The sequence below is a fragment of the Dipodomys spectabilis genome, unplaced genomic scaffold (genome assembly GCF_019054845.1).
Source record: "Dipodomys spectabilis isolate Male_0828 unplaced genomic scaffold, ASM1905484v1 ptg000043l, whole genome shotgun sequence".
NCBI classification, from domain to species: domain Eukaryota; kingdom Metazoa; phylum Chordata; class Mammalia; order Rodentia; family Heteromyidae; genus Dipodomys; species Dipodomys spectabilis.
In genome coordinates this window covers 35,610,001-35,634,842 of record NW_024870720.1, presented here as the reverse complement: position 1 = coordinate 35,634,842, position 24,842 = coordinate 35,610,001, and the positions used below count along the sequence as shown (strand labels likewise).

Below are 24,842 nucleotides of genomic sequence, written 5' to 3'. Positions count from 1 at the left end.
AAAAAAAAAAGTAAATTACCAGACAGGGAAAAAAGTTTGGATAGTGGTATAAATGGTATTTTGTGCCTTAATAATGCTATTGAGGACTTACTCTATTTTATTTTATTTTTCTGTTCTGTCATCTACATGCTTTGAGTCTTTATAAGTCTTTGAGTCTTCTTGAGTCTGGGTCTTCTGCCATAGCACTAGATACTATATTTTCACTACATCATCCCAAGTAGAAAGGAAACTGGAAAGAATGGAGTCTTTTCATTCCAAAAGGTGTCAACCTTTTCCCTTTGCTACTCATTAGACTTCCTCTTGCATGTCACTGACCAAATACAAGGAAATCTACAAGAGGACTTGTCAAAGAAAAACTAGAAAGCCATGCTTGGCCCAACCAATCAAAACTGTATCATGGGATGAGCACATTGCTGTCCTGAATAAAATTAGATTTCTGTTAAGTGAAGTCAAGAGAAGTGACTGTTGGGTTGCTAATTATACCTGTCACACTTAGGCAGTATTCATTATCATCATCATCATCATCATCATCATCATCATCATTATCATCAAAGATATAAATGAACTTTGAGGAGGCTCTTAGTATATAAACCCTCAAACTATATTGAGTTAAATAAGATACTAGTGAATTCCCTCTGGGATTATCAGGAGTGACACTGGGACAGTGTGTTCCACCTGTTTCTAAGGAATTCTGTGGGACACAGCACAAGAGGAACCCTGTAGTCATCTGCCAACTGAATGAAAGTGATTGCTGTTAGAAACCAAGAGATTAGTAAAGAAAAACCAGTCACTTCTGGTTCTAATTAGAAATCATCATATTCTTTTTTTTTTATTGTGAAAATACTGTACAGAGGGATTACAATTACATGGGCAAGATAATGAGTACATTTCTTATCAAGCATTGCAGCCTCCTCCTTTGTTTCCCCTTCCCGTCCCTTCCCATCCTCCCCGACCCCCCCACCCAATCCTCCCCGCTCTCCTCCCCCTTCGTTATGTCATTTTCGACATAACGACTTGTACATCTCATTGTTGCAATGGGTCCACCTGTATCCCTATTTAAACGATTTGTTTTTCCCCTTCTCCTCCACAAATTATACCGACATCAAATACAGAGAAATCATCATATTCTTTGGGGAACAGTAACATTTTACAGAAATTCTTTATTCACTTATGGTGTCTTGTCAGTATACCCCCAAAAACTCTGCAGAACAGTAAATCAACATCACAGATGAATACTACTTATAAGGTGATGCCAGATCACTTGACTATTATGCTTTTGTGAGCTTAGGATTCAGTGGGGGGAAAAAAACTTTAGCTGTTAGCTTGTGATTTTATTTGTTGACTGTTTGGCATATTTTTATGCTGATTTGTATCTCAGTCTATAAACATTTTAGCAAAAGAAAAAAGAAATCATCCTTGTCATTACCCCTTATAATTGCAAATAGGTTACAATATAATCCAAATCTTCAACTTGCTCATGACATACATGGTGAAGAGTCCCATGAGGCTCTCAGTTCACAGACACGGTGACATTCTTGGTCATTAGTGGGTAGCTCGTTAATCTTTTCTGTCCCATTCCAGCTGGCCTGAGAACAGAATGAAAAATTGCCATGGTAGATAGCTCATTTCCTGATAAATTATAAAGCAAAAAAAAAAAAAAAAAGATAACCAAAGACCTTGAGCAGTCAACTAAGAACAGGCCACATCCTGAGAAGAGTGTCATTTGATGATCTCATACTTGTGGGAACATTGAAATGGACTTACACAAACTTACCATGAGATCACTAGGTAACGGGAGCATAGAGGATCACCATTACATACAAGGTTTATCACTGGCAGGAATGTATGCATGATTGTAGTTAGCATTGAAAGGCTGGCTATCTGCTACACATTGTTCTGAGAGTTTTTCTCTCTTATATCTTCAATCTACACAAAACCTGTATGATACTGTTATTCATCTCATCTTACTGAGAAGAAATCAACCCATAGAGAGGACTTAATGGAAGCCACATGCTAATAAGTCACCAAGTAGAATTACAAGCCTTGGTGATCCAGATCTAGAGTACACAAGTCTAGCTGCCTCTCTGTCCACTGCCTCTTTGCAGCAAGCAAATCATTTTCTGGCCCTGGGAAAGGATTTAACGTGTGTGAGTGTGTGTCTGTGTGTGTGCACGCGCGTGCACACGCGCACAGGCGCTTGCATGTGCTGGGCTTGAAGTCAAGTCCTAGATGCTGTCCTCAGTTTTATTGCTCACTTGAGCTATACCTCCACTTCTAGCTGTTTACTGATTAATTGGAGATGGATTTTTCTGACTGAGCTGGCTTTGAACCATGTTCTTCAGATCTTGGACTCCTCAGTAGCTGGGATTACTGGAATGAGTCACTGGTGCCTGGCTGTATCTTAACTTTTGCGCCATGTCAGTCATTGTTAGAAATTACTCTCACTGACAATGTGTTAAAAACTGCAAATGGGATGACCCAATGGACTTTAATTTTCATTGGTGGTTGAAAGTGTTTCACTATCCTTTGATGCAATAGAAAACCTGTCCTCTGGGATAGTAATTATGCAATGTTCCTTGACTTTGTTTGCTTCATTAGTTTATACTAATGTGCTGATAAAAGGATGAAAACTCATATGCCCCATTGTTGAACAACTTAAAGTAGGGCTCTTAGGTAAAGTAGAGGTCTTGCTCACATCGTGTAGAGTACAGCTTTGCTTCCAATGAGATTGTAAGTATTCTCTTGGCTGTTTGAATTTAGACTTCCAGAATACCAAGAATGTCATCTATGGAGGCAGCCACCACAATCCTTTTGCTACAGTTCATTTTCTCTCTGAGGAAAAGCAAGAGCTTCTGAGATGCCAGGCCACAGAAGGAGCAGATAAGAGAAAGCCTGCAGAGAGGAGTTTTCTCCATCTCACTCCAAGTGCGGAAGAGTCCTCACAATGCCCACAGCCAGGGCAAGACAGAGCAAATCACTCACACTTGGGGAATGACAGTTGTTGCAAGAAAAGACTACATGGTAAAAATGTACAAAGCTGGCAGTATTGGCTCTCTAAGAAACTTTGACCATCTGAAGAACAGCTTTGCAAGTCATTTGGATAAATAGAAACAGTTGGAAGAAGTCTTCCAAAGGCATTCTTAATGCCAGAACCTTTTTCAGAGGATTACGTCATTCTGGCTCTTCCTCTCCTTTTGTCAGATCTTTAGATGACATTCCAGATATAATTGGCCACTTAAAATATGGGGACACTTATCCTTAGGTTTTTTTTTCCTATGAAATAATATTGAAAGATTATTATCAGAAGAGTAAATATAGAAGTAAAAAGTACAATGCAGAATGCAAAGCTAAAACTCTTAGCAGTGTGTAATATTCCCTCTGTCCACTTAGCCCAGGAAAAGAATGGAATTTATAGTTCAGGTAACAATTTCTGGAAATGATGGGTCATTTTAGTTTTGTAATATTCAGGATGGAAAGAAGAGATCATCTCGGTTTTCACTTTATTTCTTAGTGAGGTACAGTCAGGAGCCTTGATTGAATAGCTCTATCCACTTCCAGTCAAGTACATCATCTGAACTGACTGAGCTACAGCAGCTTAGAGTGAGTGCTATTAAACTCCTGGCACCACTATAGCCATAGCACCAAAACAGAGCACAAACAAAATCTGCTGCTAAGATTCTTGAGAACAAGAAAAGAGAAATGCATGTGACATAGTCCTTGCTAGGGACAGAGAAAGAGGTAAAACCACTGAGCTCTGTCATATGCGGCATTGATAGGTAAACAAAACCAGAAACAGGTTCTGAAAGCAATGTTCAGGTCTCCAGATGATCCTGGCAATTTCAGGGGTAATTTTCCCAGAAAAGATAGTTTTATTTAACTTCTCTGAGGCACTTCTATATTCTTTAATTCTTCTAGACCCTTTACTTTTTAAATTTATACCAATTGGTCAATAATCTTTTCAGAAAACACACAACTAGAAATGACAAAATAAAAACCTTTGCATAGAGACCACAACAAACACCAACAACAAAATGCCATCAAAACCACATAAATAAATTAAGTTGACAAAAAGCATCACAAAGGGGAAAACTGAAAGGCATTTAAAGACTTTAAATTCTTTACAGACCAAAATGTAAATCTGACTGCAAAATTATTTGCAATCTTTAATTTGGAGGTTCAGAATTATGCTGCAGCTAGGAGGCAAAATTTAATTGAAGGAACAATTTTGGCCATATCCTATTTTTTTAATGTATTTACTGTGTGAAGTTATTTCTTTCTTTTTGTTTATTTCCCCATTGTTTTATCTCTTGTTATCACTGTGTTTGATTTTGGTACCTGTGTCTTGTATATACATTTATCTGAATTGGGGAAGGGAAGGGGAACAGCAAAATAATGAGACAAAGGACAAAGGGTGAACCAATACAGCAGCAATAATCAATAGACACTATGTTGGAAATGAACTTCACAACTTGGGGGTAAGGGGACTGAGGGGAGGGAAAGTGGGAGAAAAATGAGGGAGGGGGTAACAATGTTGGACCAGAAGTATACTCATTACCTTGCACAGGTAACTGTAACTTCTCTGTACATCACCTTGACAATAAAATTAATTAAAAATATTTATAGTTATTTTAAAGGTAATATACAGAGGGGTTACAGTATATAAGTCAGATAAGGAGTACATTTCTTTCTGAACAATGTCACCACTTCCCTCATTCTCTCTCTCTCTTGATTTTTCCCTCCCATCCCCAGAGCAAATATAGAAGGGAGATAGAAGGGCTATGTGGGCCTTCCCCTCTATACACATATACACATATACCAACATATACACACCCACATTTACACATACACATATATATCACATACATAAACACATATATGGACATATGCAACATAAACACACATGCACACGTATGTGTACCTGTACACACATTCATATGTACATGCAAACACAGAAATGCACACAAGTATTCATGCACTCATAGCACTGTATACACACGCACACTGATGTAAATATACATGCACATGGACATATCACATACATGCATACCTGTATACATCCATATGCATGTGCACACACACAGCTGTCTTATTTTAAGCTCTTCTCTGGTAGGTTGTATTATTATCTTTTAGTATGAGTCCTGCTGTACAAATGGATCTCACAAGGCATTTCTTAATGTGCATTAATGTGTGTGTAACAGTCCCATTCTACTACGCCACATTTTCCTGATCCTTGCCAAAGTTACTTGTATACCATCTAGGATCTAACCCAGGTCAATAAGATGATAAAAATTTATAGTTAAAGAAGTATAATCAGGGGCTGGGAAGTTGGCTCAGTGGTAGAGCGCTTGCCTTGCATGCCTGAGGCCCTGGGTTTGATTCCTCAGCACCACATAAGCAAAAAGAAAAAAGCCGGAAGTGGTTCTGTGGCTCAAGTGGTAGAGCGCTATCCTTGAGCTGAAGAGCTGAGGGATAGCGCCTAGGCCCAGAGTTTAGGCCTCAGGACCGGACCCCCCATCCCCCCCAAAAAAAGTATAATCAGATCACAGAATTTAGATGTACAATCACAGCCAAGGGAGGTAGTGTACACTTATGATCTCAGCTCTGTGGAAGACATTGGTAGGAGGATCACAGAGCAAAGGTAGCTCAGGTAGAAAATGTGAGACCCTATCTAAAAAATAGTTAAAGCAAAGTAAGTCTGGATATATGATTCAAATTGTAGTGCATATGCCTAGTAAACACCATACTACCATACACTGCCCCCCTCCAATAAGACCACAATATTTTTAAAGAAAAAGAACATAGGAGAAAATATTTGAGATTGGGCTGGGAAGGTGGCTCAGTGGTAGAGCGCTTGCCTTGCATGCATGAGGCCCTGGGTTCGATTCCTCAGCACCACATAAGCAAAAAGAAAAAAGCCGGAAGTGGCACTGTGGCTCAAGTGATAGAGTGCTAGCCTTGAGCTGAAGAGCTGAGGGACAGCGCCCAGGCCCAGAGTTCAGGCCCCATGACCGGACCCAAAAAAATATATATATATATTTGAGATCAAGGAATAAGTAAAGGGTTCTTAAATTTGGCATCAAAAGCATTACCCCAAATGGAAGATTTGGCAAGTTAGGTTTTTATCAAAACTAAAAACTGATGCACTGCAGAAGACCCTGAAAAGTGCCAATAAGTAAATGGCTCTGTTTTCCATTCAGATGAATAGGCTTACCTACACCATACACAAATTTAACTCAAAATGGATCAAATCCCTAAGTGGGAAGAGCTAACACCAAAAAAGGTCTTAGATGAAAATAGAAGGGAAGCCTCATAATCCTGGACGTGGCAATGACTTCTTGGACCTGTCACCAAAGCAAGTCAATAAAAGAAAGATTAGATAAATTGGAATTCATCAAAATTAAAAACTTGGTGGCAAAGGACACACTGACATAATGAAATGGTAACTTGTGTGTATAATGGGAGGACATTCCATAAATCATACATTTAATAAGAAATTCATATCCAGAATATAAAAATAACTACAGTTTAGCTACAAACACCCAAACAACCCAGCTTTAATATACATGAAAGAGGAGCTGGGAATGTGGCTTAGTGGTACAGTGTTTGCTTAGCATGCATGAAGCCCTTGGTTTGACTCCTTAACACCACATAAACCGAAAAGGCTGGAAGTGGAGCTGTGGCTCAAGTGGTAAAGTGCTAGCCTTGAGCAAAAGAAGCTCAGGGACAGTGCCCAGGCCTGAGTTCAAGCCCCAGGACCAGCAAAAAAAAAAAAAAAAAGTGAAAGATTTAAATAGACATTTCTTCAGAGAGGATACATAAATGGTCAATAAATACATTGTCACATGTCTATGTAGGAAGCAAAAATTATGTAACACTAAAGGAGTGTGTAGAAAGCGAATGAAATTTGACAAAAGCTCAAGAACTATATCAGAGCCAGCATCTAGTTTGATGATGGTTATGCATGAAATAATCACTGGAGAGACAGAGTGAAGAGTGTACTACATTACTTTATTATTTTCACTGCACTACTTCTTGTACTTGCCTGTGCATTTGCGAAGGTCTCAAAAAAATAATAAAAGTTATAACCAACATTACAAAAAAATCCTAGAGAAGCACCAAAGGAGTTCCATTGCAAACTGATGATACAACCATCCATAGATTTTTGTCTTTCCATCTCCCAAGGTGTCCTTTAGAGTTTAAAAGGGGAGGGGTGATTTTCATGTGTCATCAGGCACAGATAGAGCTGGTTTTCTCAAAATTGGGATGTAAAGTTCTTCATAGAGTTAAACTAGTAAACAATAAACAGTTTATCCATGGACAGCTAGCTCACACTGCACCTTCTACTGTAATCCCCCAACCCCTTATCTACAGATTCATTTAGTTGCCCACAGTCAGCCAATGGCTACTTCATATGATTCCACAACTAAGCAAATGAAGAAAAGAAATGTATTAGAAGATAATAAAACACCAGAGTCTCAGAAAGGCAGACCTTCCACAGCAAGATACTAAGATTAGTTTTTTGGGGAAAGCCACTTGTAGGACACAATTACAACTATAAATCAGGGTGTGTGTACCATTCTAGATACATGGAAGCACAGAGAAGAAAGTGTTAACTTGTTCTGATGCCTGGCCTTCAAGATGGGAATCTGGTTCTAACATAAGCATTGATGTGCTCAGTCATTTGAAAGCATGTATGGGACATAGATTTGGGGCCAGGTACTTTCCATATGTCATCATTAATCCTCAGAGAAATCTTAACAAATAGAAGTGATCTCTAGGATTAGATTTAGGCTTCAGAGATGAATAACCTGCTCAAGATTGCATGGGGCTGGGCTGGATTTCCATCCTATGCTTTGCATCCCACTTCTGCGATCCCACTCTAGAGGAAATGCATGCAGGAAGCTAAGGTAGCTTGTTTCCAGGTCCTTAAAGGCACGTATCTTCTTCATGCTCCTTATCTACTTGCTTGCTTCCAAATATTGACTTTCCAATGTGATGGTTGGCCCAATGGACGGTTCTGTTTCTCATCATGTATCTGTATGTTGGCATTATGATTCTGTCACCAATGTAATGTCATAATGGTTGTCATTTCCTCTGGGGATGACAAATTCTGAGTGCACAGGAGCATTCATCACTGCAAAGATCTAACATACTGGACTTGGATTCATCACCTTAGGAAGGCCTCAAATCTTTGGCATCATTTGCTCTCTTTGAATTCAATAAGCTTTATGCAGAGATATAGGAAAATTGCATTACATATTTCAATAACAGAGTCAGGCCCAAGAGTCAGCTTCTGGCAAAACTGAGGCTAGAAGCTAGCGCATAACCATCTTGTAACTCATCAGCCAGAGCATCCTTTCCAGTGGTAGGTCTGGTCATTATAATTCATTTACCTATTTGCTTACCACCCCTATTTTCTGTACTTTCTCTACATCTTGGCCACTGATGGAATTATTTTTGGTACTGTAATTGATAACTTTATTAAAGCTCACAAGTTTGGACATGAATAAATTCATAGACACTGACTAACCACATTGTATGTGCTTAAAATCTTCACCATTCCTCTACTTTAGGTAAACTGGAAAGCCAGGTACCACTACCTCATATGTTTTACAGTAGTCCTCTCTTTATTCTAGTTTTACATTCCATGTTTTAGTTGCCTATAGTCAACTATGGTCCAAAGATCTTAATGGATAATTCCAGAAATAAACATTTCCTAAATCTTGAATTGTGTGCTGCTCTGAGGAGTATAATCAAATCTTGTGCCATCCCACTCCACCCTGCCTGGGGCATGAATAATTCCGTGTCCAGTGTATATACACAGTATATGCAACCTGCCCATTAATCACTCAATAGCCTTCTCAGTTATCACAACGCAGGGCTTTGTCCTTCAGGGACTCCTCATTTACTTAATAATGGCCCAAATTGCAACATGTGATCTTGGCAATCCATATATGCTAAAGAGAAACCATAAAGGGCTTCCTTTAAGTAAAAAGGTATATATTAGGGAGTACATGTAGGATAGACGCTATGCATGGTTTTAGACATTCTCCCAGGGTTTTAGAATATATCCTCCCAGATAATGAATGATTACTCTTTCTATATAGTATAGACTGGTGTGAATAAATAGTTGTGGTCATCAGAACTCACCAAATGCAAGTGGGTATCAATAATCATGAAGTAGACTAAATTAATTGAAAGTATTTCTTCAATGTCTTTCAACTTCGCACTTGGGTTATTTAACACTTCTTCCAGATAGGTGTTTAGGCTGAGTGGTGGCTGTTAAAAATCATACCAGTCTGGTTAATGTCTGTCTCCTGGTCCGAAAGACAAATCAAGCAGGCTGGTTCTGACACTTTCCAGGAGGGAATGGTTCAGAGGTCTTCAGGAGCATCACTGTCCTACAGTATCCAATTCCAGAAGGTCCTGAAAGTCTCAGCACACGTGACAGTAGTGTCAGCAGGGGTGCCAAGAAATGTGCAATGTGTGTTCAGATGCAATAAGTGAAATTGTGGGAGTTGCAAATGTTAAAATAATGAACACTGAGCTGGGTGTTGGTGGCTCATGCCTGGAATCCTAGCTACTCAGGAGGGGGAGATCTGAGGATCGCAGTTCAAAGCCAGCCCAGGCAAGAAAGTCCATGAGACTCTTATCTCCAACTAACCACCAGAAAATTGGAAGTGACACTGAGGCTCAAGTGGGAGAGCACTCGCCTTGAGCTGAAGAGCTGAGGAACAGCTCCCAGGCCTAGAGTTCAAGCCCCACTACTGACAAAATAATAACAATAATAGTAATAATAATGATGAACACTGAGATCTCAGTAGAAATGCTGTTTAAAGGCTGAGAGTTCAAGTCCTACTACTGACAAAATAATAACAATAATAGTAATAATAATGATGAACACTGAGATCTCAGTAGAAATGCTGTTTAAAGGCTGCAGTTGTGGGGCTGGGAAGGTGGCTCAGTGGTAGAGTGCCTTCCTTGCATGCCTGAGGCCCTGGGTTCAATTCCTCAACACCACATAAGCAAAAAGAAAAAAGCCAGAAGTGGCTCTGTGGCTCAAGTGGTAGAGCGCTAGCCTTGAGCTGAAAAGCTGAGGGACAGCACCCAGGCCCAGAGTTCAGACCCCACGACCGGACCCAAAAAAAAAAAAAAACAAAGGCTGCAGTTGTAGCTCAGTGGTAAAGCACTTGCCTAGTAGGTGCAAGGCCCTAAGTTCCATCTCCAGAAAAAAGTTATTAATCACATTACTATTTTTTTTTTATTAGAAGAGCAGTAGAGGTCACTGGGCTGCTTTATTTTCTTAGGACTGGAATTTTGTTGTGTCTGGTGATTTGTGTGTTGGTTTTAGGCATATTTAAGATATCAGGTGTTAATTTGCTATTTATCATTTTTCATAGAAAATTCTAAAACTTCATTTTCATTCCAGTAGAGGGGTAGGTTTTTTTTTTTCTTTTTGGTAGTACTGGGGTTTGAACTCAGGGCTTCATACTTGTAAACAGGCATTCTACTGCTTGAATCATACCTTCACCCTTTTTAACTGGGATTATTGTTTGAGATAGTATGAGATTCTTTTTCCCAAGCTTATCTACACCATGGCTCCCTGCTTATACTTCCCACTGTAGCTGAGATGGCAGGTGTGTACCACAATGCCCCGCTTTTTCTGTTGAGGTTGAGTTGAGACTTGCAAACATTTTTTGGCCTGTGTTGGCCTAAAACCCTATGTAGATAGGGAGAATGAGGATTTTTATGCAGCTATTTTAGCTTTAAAAATGTAATATCCACAAAGGCTCAACATCTATATTTTATTGGAGTTAATTTAATGCATTGCTTTTCACAGCGTTCATCTTTACAGTTCACCAAGACAGCTGCTCAATAATGTGTCATGAGAAAAGTTCAGATTTGCAAAGCATTTGTCATTTCCCTCTATGTTGCTAATTTATTTAGCAACCACTCATTTCTAATGCTGCTGCTGGCCAGATTATAGACTAATATGCATGTCAGGTCCATAAATCCATAAATGTTCCTAAGAGCATTAAGGGTGGCTGAAGTATGCCTTTTGTACCTTGTGACTCTCCTTACAGTCCTAACTCAAAGCTCTTTCTGCTTTCCTAAATATAGCCAGGAACAGACCAGTCTAAAAGCCCTTTTCTTCTTTTTTCTTCTATTTTTTTGTGGAACTTTTTTCTGTTTGATCTCAGGGCCTTGCCTTTGATAGGTAGCCTCTCCTCCTCTTCAGCCAATCCTCAGCCCTTTTACTTAAGAGTCATGTTTTTGCTGAGTCAACAGTCTTGTACCTCCCACATAGCTGTAATGACAGGCATATACTACTCTGCCCACCTTACTTGGTGAGATGTAGCTCACTAACTTTTTTTTAACTTTTTTTTTTCTGTGCTGGCCTTGAACTCTGTAATTCTCCTAATCTCTGCCTCTCAAATTGCTATGAGTCATCACACCTGGCCCGATCATAAAAGGTTTTATAAGAATTTTTTCATCCAATCGTTCCTAAGATGGGAATATTTAATGTAATATTAGATAATAATCATTGGTGTTAACTGCTCAGTGGCTCTCCCACAGGAAGGAAAGGGCAAGAATGACAGATATGAATCATAGTTTCATAAAACATTTCTTCCAGATGGACTTCCTGACCATTTAAAAAGAATCAGGTGAAGTTTTGCCTTCATTATTGATGAGTTAATGAATGATTATTTTCATTACAGTGGCACAGGCATGGATGGGAAGAAATGCAGTGTGTGGATGTTTCTACCTCTGGTTTTTACTTTGTTTACTTCAGCTGGGCTGTGGATAGTGTGAGTATGTCCTTAATTGATATTTTCAGAATTCAGGTGCACTGTAGATTTCAAATCGTCTTGATAGGGCATTTCTTTTTAATGTATTTATAAATAATTCACTTACCTATTTTATTTTTATTATCTTTAAGTAGTTGTACAAAGGGGCTACCATTCAACATATCAGTTTAAAAGTGCAAAACAGGACCCTGGAACTGGTGGCTCATGCCTGTAATACGAGCTACTCAGAAGGCTGAGATCTGAGGACTGAAGTTTGAAGCCAGCCTGGCCAGGAAAATGCATGATACTCTTATCTCCAATTAAACACCAAAAAGCCAGAAATGGAGCTGTGGCTCAAGTGGTAGAGCACCAGCCTTGAGCAAAAAAGCTCAGGTATACTCTCAATCTCTGAATTCAACACACACACACACACACACACACAGAGTACAATGCACCTTGATCAATACCACCCTTTTCATCACTCTTCCATCCTTCTTTTCTTCATTTATCTAGCCCTATCCTTTAAGCTCCCTCCTGCATCTGAAGTACCAACTTCCTTGTGTTCATTTTGTTGGACTGTGAATTAGTTGTTTTAAGGGGTTATACCATTTGGATTCTCCCCTGCATGCCATACTTCAGTCAATACATACTTCAGTTTGCACATTGTGTTTACTTGTGTATTTATAAGTTAGAAATTGCTTCCACATATGAGAGAAGGGTGCTGTTTGTTTCTCTGGGCCTGACTTACTTCATTGAGCATACCCAAAGACTCAGGGCTGTCTCTCAGCTTTTTTGCTCAAGTCTGGTGCTCTACCACTTGAGCCACAACTCCATTTCGGGGCGTGGGGGTGCTACTTAATTGGAGATAAGAGTCACAACACTTTTCTACCCAAGCTGGCTTCTATCTGAGAGCCTCAAATCTTAGCCTTTTGAGAAACTAAGATTATAGGTGTGAGCCATTGGTGCCCAACCTTTAAATACTTTTAAATAATATATTTACTAGTTCAATTTTTCTTAACTCCTCCTGGCTTTTCTCACCTTTTATTACTCAAAATAAATAGTGAGACTGATCAATAAATTATGTGAACCAGATCTTAAAGAATACTGGTTGTATTTTGTGCTTATCTGTTCTTCCTGTGATGCACATTAGTAAACAGGTTATAGGAATTCAGTATTTGCAAGATTTTCTCACTTGAACGGACAGAATTCTATTTTTAGTCCAGTTTATTGAAGAGTTATTTTGATGAAGTCTATTATGCCCATAAGCTGAACATCAGTACATTTTATATTTCTATGGTAAACCATAGACATATACCCAGACTTGCTTCTTTCAAGTAATATTCACTTTAAGGATTTTTTTTTAGTTTTTTGAAGCTTATTAAGAATGATGGACACAAGCAAGGCATCAGTGGCTCATGCCTATAATCCTAGTTACTCCAGGGCTTAAGATCTGAGGGTCATGGTTGGATGCCAGCCTGGAAAGAAAAGTCTGCAATGCTTGTCTTCAACTAACAAGCAAAATATGCCCAGCTGAAGGTGTGACTCAAGAGGAGACCACCAGCTGTAAGCAAAACATCTGAGCAACAATGCAGGCCCAGAATTCAAGTACCAGTACCAGCACAGAAAGAAAGAAAGAAAAAAAGGAAGAAAGAGAGAGGAAGGGAGGAAGAGAGGGAGAAAGAAAGAGAGGGAAGGAGGGAGAAAAGAAGGAAAGTGGGAAGGAAGGAGAGAACAAAGAAGAAAGATAAACAATAAAAGAATGGTGGGCACATATTCCTAAGAAATTAGAAACTCTGAAGTCTCGTTTGCACAATTGTTAGGGTCTCTGTTTTCATTTTGTTTTTGTTATTTTGCCAATAATAGGGTTGAACTCAAGAGTTCGCATTTGCTCATTTTGTTTGCTCATGGCATTCTCCACCATTTTCAATCACACCTCCAGCTAGCTTTTTGCTGGTTATTTTGGAGATGGAGTTTTATAGACTTTTCTTCCCAGGTTGGTTTCAAACAGAGATCCTGTAGATCTCAGCCTTTTGAGTAGATAAGATTACATGTGTGAGTCACCAGTACTGGGCTCAAAGTTTATTTCTTTGTTTTCTAGTTTCTACACTATACTCATCACTATTAATTTTGGAGGTGTTTAGAAAGCCAGAAAAATATTAATAATGGCATTTGATCCTCAAAGAAGTAGTTAAAGAGCATTGAACTGGGTGCTGTTGGCTCACAGCTATAATCTTAGCTACTCAGAAGGCTGAGATATGAGGATTGCAGCTCAAGCCCAGCCAGGACAGACACTTATCAAAGTAAAGTCCATGAGATGTTATCTCCAGTTAATCAGAGAAAAAGCCAGATGTGGTGCTGTGGCTCAAGTGGTAGACTGCTAGCCTTGAGAAGAAGAAATTCATGTACAGTGCCCAGGCACTGAGTTCAAGCCCCAAGACTGGCAAAAAAAAAAAGGAGGGGAACATTGTTGCATTGTCTTAGCTAAAAAGAAAACAAACAAACAATTATTTTAAAAAGAAAAGAATGAATTTGATTTAGTACATCCATTCTGATTAACGGTCCTTGGATTTGTTGGTTGGTTTTACATTTTGCTCTGTATAAACGTCTCATTCTTTCCTAATAGGTACTTTATAGCTGTGGAAGATGACAAAATTTTACCATTAAATTCAGCTGAAAGGTAAAGTTTATCTCTGAGGAATTTATTGTTCACCCAAAGATTGAGCCAAATCTGTGGCACGAGCAAGATTTACTTTGATAAGTGTCTGTGGTTTAACCCAAGTCTCTGTGTTTTCTGTTACCCAGGAAGCCTGGTGTGAAGCATCCTCCGTACATAAGGTAACTCCATCATTGATCTGTTGGGAGGGTTACAGAGATTAAGACGGTAATTATAAAGTATGTCATCATTTTCAAGTATTGCAGGTGATGACCCTCCTGCTAGCTGTGTGTTCAGTCAAGTCATGAACATGGCGGCCTTCCTAGGTAAGATGAACAGAAAGAATGCTCTATGCACTTTGCTGCATTCTTTTTTATTTTAAGTTTCTCCAAAAGTCAAATAAAAAAATGGTTAAGCTTACTTGATAATTGAATATTATATCCATGTCAATATGTGGAAGGCAGCTTTTTTGTTTTAAGGGTCTCTTTCTTTCCCCCTTGTAAACTGGAAACATCCAATCATCCTGCTTACCTTACATCTTTCCTTTCCTCTTCCCTGGACCGTCTCTATCATTTCAAGATACTTGAACTTTATTTTTTTTTTTTTTTGTGGTATGAAATACTCTATTTTATGTGCCTTAAAACCCTACATGAAAATGTAACACGGTGCAATACATTTACTCTGAAAGGAATGCTTTCTTTATTCCTTCACTGGCAAAGATGGAAAAACGGCACAGGCCCCCAGGATAAATCTTGTTTGTGGCTATTGATTTTCACACGAAAGGTCAATATTGACATTAGAACAACACTCTCTTGTATACACATCCAGCTAGCAAAGGGAGTAGGCTTGAGAAAACAGAAACCTTTGGTCTTCCTGCCTGGCTCCAATTCCTCACTTACTCTTCAGACCCCAAGACCCTCCTTCTATCTCCTGTCCCTCTTTTCTGAATGCACTTGGATGACGCAGTTAGTCCTCCAAAGATGGTGGGGACCATCCAGGCCTCTTTCATCTTATATCCCATCTCTTCATGGCCAGATTTTCTCGTGTTTCAAAGGGCCACCTTTTTTCTTTTCCTTTGTGTGTGTGTGTGTGTGTGTGTGTGTGTGTGAGAGAGAGAGAGAGAGAGAGAGAGAGAGAGAGAGAGAGAGAGAGAGAGAGAGAGAGAGAGAGAGAGCACGCATGCGCATACTGGGGCTTGAATGCAAGACCTTGAATTGTTGCTTAGCTATGTTGCTAAAGGATGGTGCTCAAACACTTGAGCTATGCCTCCAGCCCAGCTTTTTGATGGTTAGAGTCTTGTGCATTCTTCAAACCTCAGATCCTCAGATCTTAGCCTCCTGGATGGCTATAGGATTATAGATGTGAGCCACTGGCACCCGACTGGAAATGGTTCTTTTGGTTGATAAGATTTTTCCTCCAAAGAAGTGACCTATTATTTCCTCTATGTATAAATCCTTTCCTTCCTCCAGCACAAAAAAACTTTCTCATTCTCAATGTATATTTTTAAAAGTTTCTATAGGAGAGGGAAACCTATAGAAGTCCCTGCAAAGTCAAGGGAGATTCTTGGTCCAACACGCAACACAGGCATAATCTTCCAATGTGAGAAATGTGAAGAACACTCCCAGAGAAGCACTTTGAATGCCTGTCTGAAGTTAATGAGAGTTCTTCTTGCGGCTGATTCCCTCTTCTCTCTCTCCCTCTCTCTCTCTCTCTTTCTTTCTCTCTCTCTCTCATTAACACTGGGGCTTGAACTCAGAGCCTCTCACTCTTGCTTGCTTGGCTTTTTTGGGTCAAGGCTGGTGCTACCAGTTGAGCCACATCTGCATTCTGGTTAATTGGAAATAAGAATCTCACAAGACTGTCCAGGCTGGCTTTGAACTACAGTCTTCAGATCTCAGCCTCCTGAGTAGTTAGCATTACAGACATAAGCCGCTGGTACCTGACAAGGCAAATATATTCTTGTCCCTGCTCAAGTATAGACTTCACCTATACAGAAAGTATCTGGAGGGTATGGGCTGCTACAGGCCACTAGGGAGAAGAAGAACCTCCAGATGCCTTAGAGCAGCTCTTCCCTTCCTGCCTTTATAGTCGGGGATGTTCATGTCCTAGATGTCCACATGTACTAAAGGCACAGCACTCAGAAGCTAGCAATATGAGGGGCCAGGGCTAATCCTAGTCTTTCCTTTGGTCATCCCTGCCTTCAGCCTCACAACTGCCAGAAGCTTTGTACTCTCTTTTCGTTTCTCTTTTCTATTCTTGGCACTGCTCTTCTGAAAAGATTCAATAAGTTTATTCATACCAAGACATAAAAGACTGCTAAAGAATATTTCCATTGAGCAGAGCTCAAAGCCCAAGAGTGAGCCCTGAACAGGAGGGCCAGGAGCTTTCTGCAGATCCTTGCAGTCAGCATGTAACTGGCAGGCTGGCACCCAACCCTCTGATTATCCCACAGGGCACAGGACAGTAATGAAAAACCAGCATTTCTATTCCAGGCATAAAGTTAAGTGTTTTATAAACACTGCCTCATTTAATCATGATGCATAGGAACGTGCTTCTATAAAAATCATCACAAGCCATCTCCATTCAGAGAAACAGATGAATATATAAAAAGCTACATGTTGCTTCCTTCATATTCTTTAGGCAAATAGGTATCTCCCAGTAGTCTTTAGTCTTTAAACAAAAACAGTTTGCACAGCTCACAAGTTACAAACCTTATGATTAACCAGTTATAAAAGCATGTCCAGAAAAACAAAGCAGTAAAAACAAGTCCCCATCTTCCAGATGACATTTGTCATTATCTTATTCGCTAATTCTTCCTGTTCTAAAAGCAATTAAGCTTTTACCAGCTCTTGCTTGAAGCTATTGTAATATTCTGTGTTTAGTCTGTATCATCTTTTCATCATTTTTGGTGCCACCTGGGAGACATAAAACTTATTATTAAGATTAGTGCTCAGGGAAGTGGCGCTGTAGCTCAAGTGGTAGAGTGCTCGCCTTGAGCTGAAGAGCTGAGGGACAGCTCCCAGGCCCACAGTTCAAGCCCCACGACCGACCAAAAAAAAAGAAAAAAAAAAAAAAAAAAAAAAGATTAGTGCTCAGTGAGAGCAAACCAACAATTATTTATTTATTAATTCTGGGAGTGAAAAAGAATCCATTAACTAAAGATTCTTTCTCTACTGCTCTCAGCCTCCAGGCCTGTCCTCTCAGGCTGTGGACCATTACATTAGACCATACAACTGGCTTCAAGAAATAGACCACATTGCCTATAAATCACTGCGTTTTGGCAGCCATATAGATTATAATATAATCCCAAAGTGAGTCTGTATAACATTTATTAAAATTAGTTTCCAAAGACCTTTTATCTTCTTGACAGACTAATCAAAGATGGAGAACTCAATTATTTTCTGTTCAGAATTAGCTGTGTTCTTCTCCTAAATCTATGCTTTCCTTCCACTGGGAAGGGAGAGGGTGTGGGAAGAAGGAGGAAGACCTAAAACAAATTTGTTGGCAAAAATGTTTCCTGCTCTAGGGAGACTGTGAGGATAAAGCTAATGACCGAATAATTTTAGTCACCTAATAGCAGCCACTCTCTTTCCTTCAGCCAAAACATACTCACAGTCATGTTCTACAACAGATGTAAGTAGGAATTATTAATGTGTAAACAGTAAAACTAAATAAAGCAAAAGAAAATTTGAGACAAGTGCTTAGTTACTCAGGACTTTGAGATCTAAGGATCATGGTTCAAAGAGCAGGAAAGTCTGTGAGACTCTAATGTCCAATAAACCATCAAAAAGCTAGAAGTGGAGCTGTGGCTCAAGCGGTAAAGTACCAACCTTATTGAGAAAACTACGGGACAGGGCCCAGGTCCCAAACTCAAGTCCTAGTCTTGGCATGAAGAGAGAGAGAGAAAGAAAGAAAAAGGAAGGAAGGAAGGAAGGAAGGAAGGAAGGAAAAAAGAAAGAAAGAGGGAGAGGGAGAGAGATATTTTGGTGAGACATCAGTTTTGAATGAGGAAATGTCATTCTGAGTTTTGCACTTGAGAAACCCATTCAATCCCAAACTTTTACATTTTAACTTAAAAAAATCAGCAATATATCTATTAATGCTTCTTTGAAAATAGATAGGAAAATTACATAGGAAATACCTGGATACCAAAGATTCTTCTACACACCAAAAACAGCATAAAGATAGAAAATTTTCTTTTCTAAAACCGACCATGAGCAAAACCTATCATTTTAGCCAGTATTAGGACTTGAACTCAAGGCTTCAAATTCTCAGTTTTTTGTTTTGTTTGTTTTTGTTTTGTTCGTGGTTAGCACTGTCTACCACTTGGGCCAGGCCTTCATTTCTGGATTTTTGCTTATTAATTGGAGATTGAGTCTGGTGGACTTTTCTGCCTAGCTGTCTCCAAACCTTGATCCACAGATCTCAGCTTCCCGAATAATTAGAATTGTAGGCATGAGCCACCAGATCCTGCTAAAAATTTGTAATTCTTTATGAAACAAAAGCATCTATCTATTGGTCAGAAAGTGGCCATGATAAAGTAGATCCACAATAAAAAGATGCTTTGACGCTGCCTGATGCCCTGGTCTTTCCTAGTAAGTAAGGTAGAATTCAATGACTACTTGGTTGAAAATGGACTTCGTAACAGTCCAAATCCGTGTTCATCCAATCCCAAAGTTAATAAAATGGCTTGGGGATTGGGTCTTAATTATTCCTCCTATTCTAAAATTTAACTAGAATCAATGTTTAAAGGAAATATTTGCCTTGTCTGAGATGAATAATAATGGAGTTTGTAGATTAACAATGGCATGCTAATTGTAAGGCCAAAGCTAGCCTTGAGCTGAAGAGCTGAGGGACAGGGCCCAGGCCCAGAGTTCAGGCCCCATGACAGGGCCCCTCTCCCCCCCCCCAAAAAAAAGAGTTATCCATTGAGTGTCTCCCATGGTGTGCTTTTGGAGCTTGGTCCTGACCTAATGGCTTCTTCATGGATGGTTGCTTTGTGTCAGTATACTATAAGTTGAATTACCTGCCCCTATTTCCTCTTCCATTCCTATCCTAAAAATTAATAGAACATTGTTTATTTGTCATTCCCTCAGATATAATAATCTTACAACTTACGATGTAATTCCTAACAATATCCTTCAAACAAATTATTTGAGAAGTTACTACCAACCCAATTTTAATTAATTTTCTGATCAATAGTGGGCATTAGGCCAGGCACCAGTGGCTCACACCTGTAATAAAAGCTACTCAGGAGGCTGAGATATGAGAATCATGGTTTGAAGCCAGCCTAGGCAGGAAAGTCCATGAGACTCTTACCTCCAATGAACTACTCAGAAAAAGCTGGAAGTGGTGCTATGGCTCAAGTGGTAGATTGCTAGCCTTGAGCAAAAGAAGCTCAGGGACAGTGCCCAGGCCCAGAGTTCAAGCCCCAGAACATACTGGACATTAGCTGAAACATACATTAAAAGCTATATCAGGGCTGCATAATTTGAGATTTCATGGATTATGGTTTATCTTCATCTTAGTTCAAAAATCCAGATATGAATCAAGTTTTATATTTGTCAAAGACTGGAGGTATTTCTGAAACCAAAAGATAGCTAGCTAAGCTTAATGTCATAGAATGAAATTCAGCATACTTGGAAAATGCAAATTTATGTGAATGACTATCTGAGCCTACAATCAAGGTCAAACCTTTAGGAAATAATTACCAGCTAAACTGTTATAAAAACAAAGTAGTGGGCTGGGAAGGTGGCTCAGTGGTAGAGCGCTTGCCTTGCATGCCTGAGGCCCTGGGTTTGGTTCCTCAGCACCACATAAGCAAAAAAAAAAGCTGGAAGTGGCACTGTGGCTCAAGTGGTAGAATGCTAGCCTTGAGCTGGAGAGCTGAGGGACAGCACCCAGGCCCAGAGTTCAGGCCCCATGACCGGACCCCCCCCCCAAAAAAAAAACAACAAAGTAGTGCTGGAAATTGTGTGTGTGTGTGTGTATGTGTGTGTGCACGCACCCACATGCATGCACACACTTGTGTCTACATGCCGTTACTGGGGCTTGAACTATAAAATCGTGCATTGTACCTTACCTGATTTTTTGTTTTGTTTTGTTTTGCTGCTCAAGACTAGAGCCATACAACTTGAACTACAGCTCTTCTTAGACTTTCCTGTTGGCTTCAAACCACAATCCTCCCATCTTAGCCTCTTGAGTAGCCAGGAATACAGGTGTGAGCCACCAGCACCCAAATGGAATTTCAAATTGTCTTCCCTGTTGAACTTAATGTCAAAATAACTTGTCTTAGGAAATTGTAACTGCATTTTCTTAAATGCAATACAATTTAAATTAATTGCAAGTTTTTTTCATATATAGACTAACCCTTCCCATCCTTCATGTATGAACTATCTCTGTAGTAAACAATGAGATAAGTGGCTTGAGTATGGACTAGTTTCTATTAGAAGTCAGGGTTTGAAATCTAAATTCTCCTATTCAGTCTTCAAATTCTCAAATTCTAATTTTCTTCAAAGGAGAGTGGCCTTTAAAATGAGTAATGTAGGGGCTAGGGGTATGGCTCAAGTGGTAGAGCACCATTCAAACAAGTGTAACATGTAAGCACAAGGCCTTGAGTTTAACCCCAACCCCAGTACCACCATTTAAAAAAAGTAGTTCGTGATTAATGTCATTTGAAAATATTGAGTTATCTTGGGCTGGGAAGGTAGCTCAGTGGTAGAGTGCTTGCCTTGCATGTATAAGGCCCTGGGTTTGATTCCTCAGCACCACATAAGCAGAAAAAAGCCAGAAGTGGCACTGTGGCTCAAGTGGTAGAGCGCTAGCCTTGAGCTGAAGAGCTGAGGGACAGTGCCCAGACCCAGAGTTCAGACTCCACGACCGGACCCCCTCCCCCCACACACACACAAAAAAGAAAATATTGAATTATCTTGATATATAGGGTATAGTTTTTTCAGTATGTACCATGATCCCCAATCTGCTGTTTAGCTATGGATTTCCTAAATAAATATGATTACTCTAACAGCTCTAATTTGGATTGACTTTGTATTTTGAATGGGACAACCTATGGGCAGAGACAGAAAAAACAGTAATGAAAGATCTGATTTTATACTTCCCTTGAGCTTCCTTCCTGTCCCCAGGAATAGTTTCTGGCACAGGGACCCACTTATTTGTCCAATGGTAACCTTGAACTCTTCCCCATGTCTTCCTGTCCTGCCTTCTCTGCTCCACACTATTTTAAGCTGGAAAATGACTGAATCAGAGAATTCCCAGCCATGCTCTCTCTGTCTTCATCTCATTTGTTGTGTGCTGGGCCTTTACAATGTTCTCCTAAGCCAATCTGTCCTTTGGCGACCTTGTTTTTGAAATCTCTGAGAAAAACACAGTAATAGTCCTGTCACCCACGCAACACCCATGTAGCAAGAACACTGCTGGCTTCAGCTCCTCCCTGCCTTTCTCCTTCCCTGGCTTAAATAATCAGGACATCTGAGTAACCATAAGCATGGCATGGAATGTTTCTTTGAAAAATGTCTGGCATTTCAGAGATTTCAGATAGGCTGTGGTGAAAAGTTATATGTTGCATGTTATAGCTCTGAAACTCTGCCTCATAATCTAGGTGTGAGATTTAATTTTTTTTAATTTGAAGATTTTGCTTTATTCCTAGCCCTTGTGGTGGCTGTTCTACGCTTCATACAACTGAAACCAAAGGTTTTAAACCCGTGGCTGAATATTAGTGGATTGGTGGCACTGTGTCTGGCTTCCTTTGGAATGACCTTACTTGGTAATTTTCAGGTACTTCATTTGGCCTTTTTCACCTTCCTCTCACTTTTGGTAAGGATTTCACTTGTGTGATTATCATAACCACTGAAGGATAGTCACTATGGCCCATAACATTTTGCATGAAGCTAGGCACTGGTGGCTCACACCTGTAATCCTAACTGTTCATAAGTCTGAGATCTGACGATCAAGGTTCGAAGCCAGCCCAGACAGACAAAAATCCGCAAGACTCCTAACTCTAGCTAGCCAACAGAAAGTCATATGTGGAGGTATGGCTCAAGCGGTAGAGCAAAAAAGCCAAGGAAGAGTGTGAGGCCCTGAGTTCAAGCCCCAGTACTGGCACTAAATAAATAAATTCTGCATGCACCTTCAAAACAATTAATAATTCCAGTTCCTAGTATGTACAGGTTCTCCCGCAGTTACCACAAGGATCCCGATCACATAAAATGGTCTATGGTGCATGTAGTATGGTGTGACTGTGGGGGAAAAAGCTATAATAGTTCCATGCTTTCTACAAAAGATTTCAAAGTGCTTTACACTTTTGTTTTTCAAAACAAATTGTATCCTGTTGTGCCTTTTTGGAAAACTAATGACATCATTGCTTATTTATCATTAAACACTGATCAAATAGCCTATTTGAGGAATGCTTGCATTTCAGATTAACAAGTTCACATGGAAGCCAAGCAAGAATTTCTCTAGAACACCTATGACTTGTATTAAAATATACAAACCTGCCGGGCGCTGGTGGCTCACGTCTGTAATCCTAGCTACGCAGGAGGCTGAGATCTGAGGATCATGGTTCAGAGCCAGCCCGGGCAGGAAAGTCCGTGATACTCTTATTTCCAATAAACCACCAGAAAACCAAAGTGGCACTGTGGCTCAAGTGGTAGAGCGCTCGCCTTGAGCTGAAGAGCTGAGGGACAGTGCCTAAGCCCAGAGTTCAAGCCCCATGACCAACCAAAAAAAAAAAAAACACATGTATACACACACACACACAACTTTCTCCTAGAAATTTAGAAGCCAGCAGTTACAACCTAGAAGAGTACATTCCCTTGTCAATACCATCACCCAACTCTGGTCCTGACTGACTTCATTTATTGCAGCAGTTTGACTTGCCTCCATTCCCCTGGTCCACACCAACCTCCAATGTGTGACATACGTTTACGGTTACTAACTTTCTCCTTTGTGAAAATACTGACCCCAACCTCCCTCTCCCACTACTATTGACTGAAATGCCCATGAATGTAGGACCCCAGCGTCTGCTAATGTTCTTACTAAAAATATGCCAGTAGATTTTCCAAGACCCTTTCTTGCCCTAATCCTTACCCTCGCTAACTCATTATCCAGGGCCACTTTTTCCCAAGACTTTCTCCTGGCTGCACACTAGCAACCAAGGTTTTGCTTGAATTATTTGACAGGCATTCCCACAAATTTCCTTTAACTATTCTAGAAGTTAGGCAAGCAGAAAGCCACATTCTTAGAACATGCTCATTAGGGTAGTGATTACCATGAGAATAGAGAGTTTATTCCAAAGCTATGAATGATGAAGAATAATGGTGAGACTACCTACAATTAGAATATAGAGGAATCAAATAACTAATTGCTTGTAGAGAGAGCAGGTGATGGATACATGGCATAAGAGACACACTTTTCAATCAATACTCTTTTTTTTTTTTCTTTTTGGGTCCGGTCGTGGGGCTTGAACTCTGGGCCTGGGTGCTGTCCCTCAGCTCTTCAGCTCAAGGCTAGTGCTCTACCACTTGAGCCACAGCGCCACTTCCGGCTTTCTTTTCTTTTTGCTTATGTGGTGCTGAGGAATCGAACCCAGGGCCTCAGGCATGCAAGTCAAGTGCTCTACCACTGAGCCAACTTCCCAGTCCCTCAATACTCTTTTTTAAACATATATTTAAAAAATTTTTTGAATCTTGTAACTATAAACTATTTTAATTGGTAAAAAAGTATTATTAGATAATGAAATAGATTGTATATAGCATGGAAAATTGTATGTATCTTAGTATTGGTATTTCTTTATGCGTGTGTGTGTGTGTGTGTGTGTGTGTGTGTGTGTGTGTGTGTGTGTGTGTGTGTGTATGCCAGTAACTGGACTTGGATTTGGGGCCCCCAGCTCTCACTCAACTTTCTCACTCACAGCTTGTGTTTTACTCCTTAAGCCATGCCTACAGCCTGGCATTTTGCTGCTTAATTGGAGCTGGAGTCTCTCAGATTTGTCTGCCTGGGCTGGCTTCAAACTTTGATCCTTAGATCTCAGCCTCCTAAGGAGCTAGGATTATAGGTATGAGCTACCAGAGCCTGGCTAAGCTATCTCTTTCCTGATTGTTCTTGTTTGTTTGTCCACATATTCCACTGACTTGCATCTCCTTTTCTAACTGAGCCTCCACATGCCATTTTCTGTTTGTCCCTAGCTCACGAATGATGAAGAAATCCATAATGTGGGAACCTCCTTGACCTTTGGGTTTGGCACATTGACCTGCTGGATCCAGGCTGCACTGACACTCAAAGTCAACATCAAGAATGAAGGACGGAAAGCTGGGATTCCACGAGTTATCCTCTCAGCATCTATCACTCTCTGTGTAGTCCTCTGTATCCTTTAAATGGGAAAAGGT

General features: G+C 40.0%; 1 protein-coding gene across 2 annotated transcripts in view; it reads left to right on the top strand.

Annotated features, from left to right (window-relative positions):
* The window catches only part of Tmem150c (transmembrane protein 150C), a 68,898-nt gene that overhangs the window by 39,890 nt on the left and 4,166 nt on the right, over positions 1-24,842 (top strand). For both annotated transcript variants that reach the window (XM_042678196.1, XM_042678195.1), the window contains exons 2-7: positions 11,721-11,810; positions 14,413-14,466; positions 14,592-14,624; positions 14,701-14,768; positions 22,106-22,233; positions 24,642-24,819. In XM_042678196.1, the coding sequence (XP_042534130.1) occupies positions 11,731-11,810; positions 14,413-14,466; positions 14,592-14,624; positions 14,701-14,768; positions 22,106-22,233; positions 24,642-24,819 (541 nt within the window). In that variant the 5' untranslated portion in view covers positions 11,721-11,730. The remainder of the gene's footprint in view (positions 1-11,720; positions 11,811-14,412; positions 14,467-14,591; positions 14,625-14,700; positions 14,769-22,105; positions 22,234-24,641; positions 24,820-24,842) is intronic.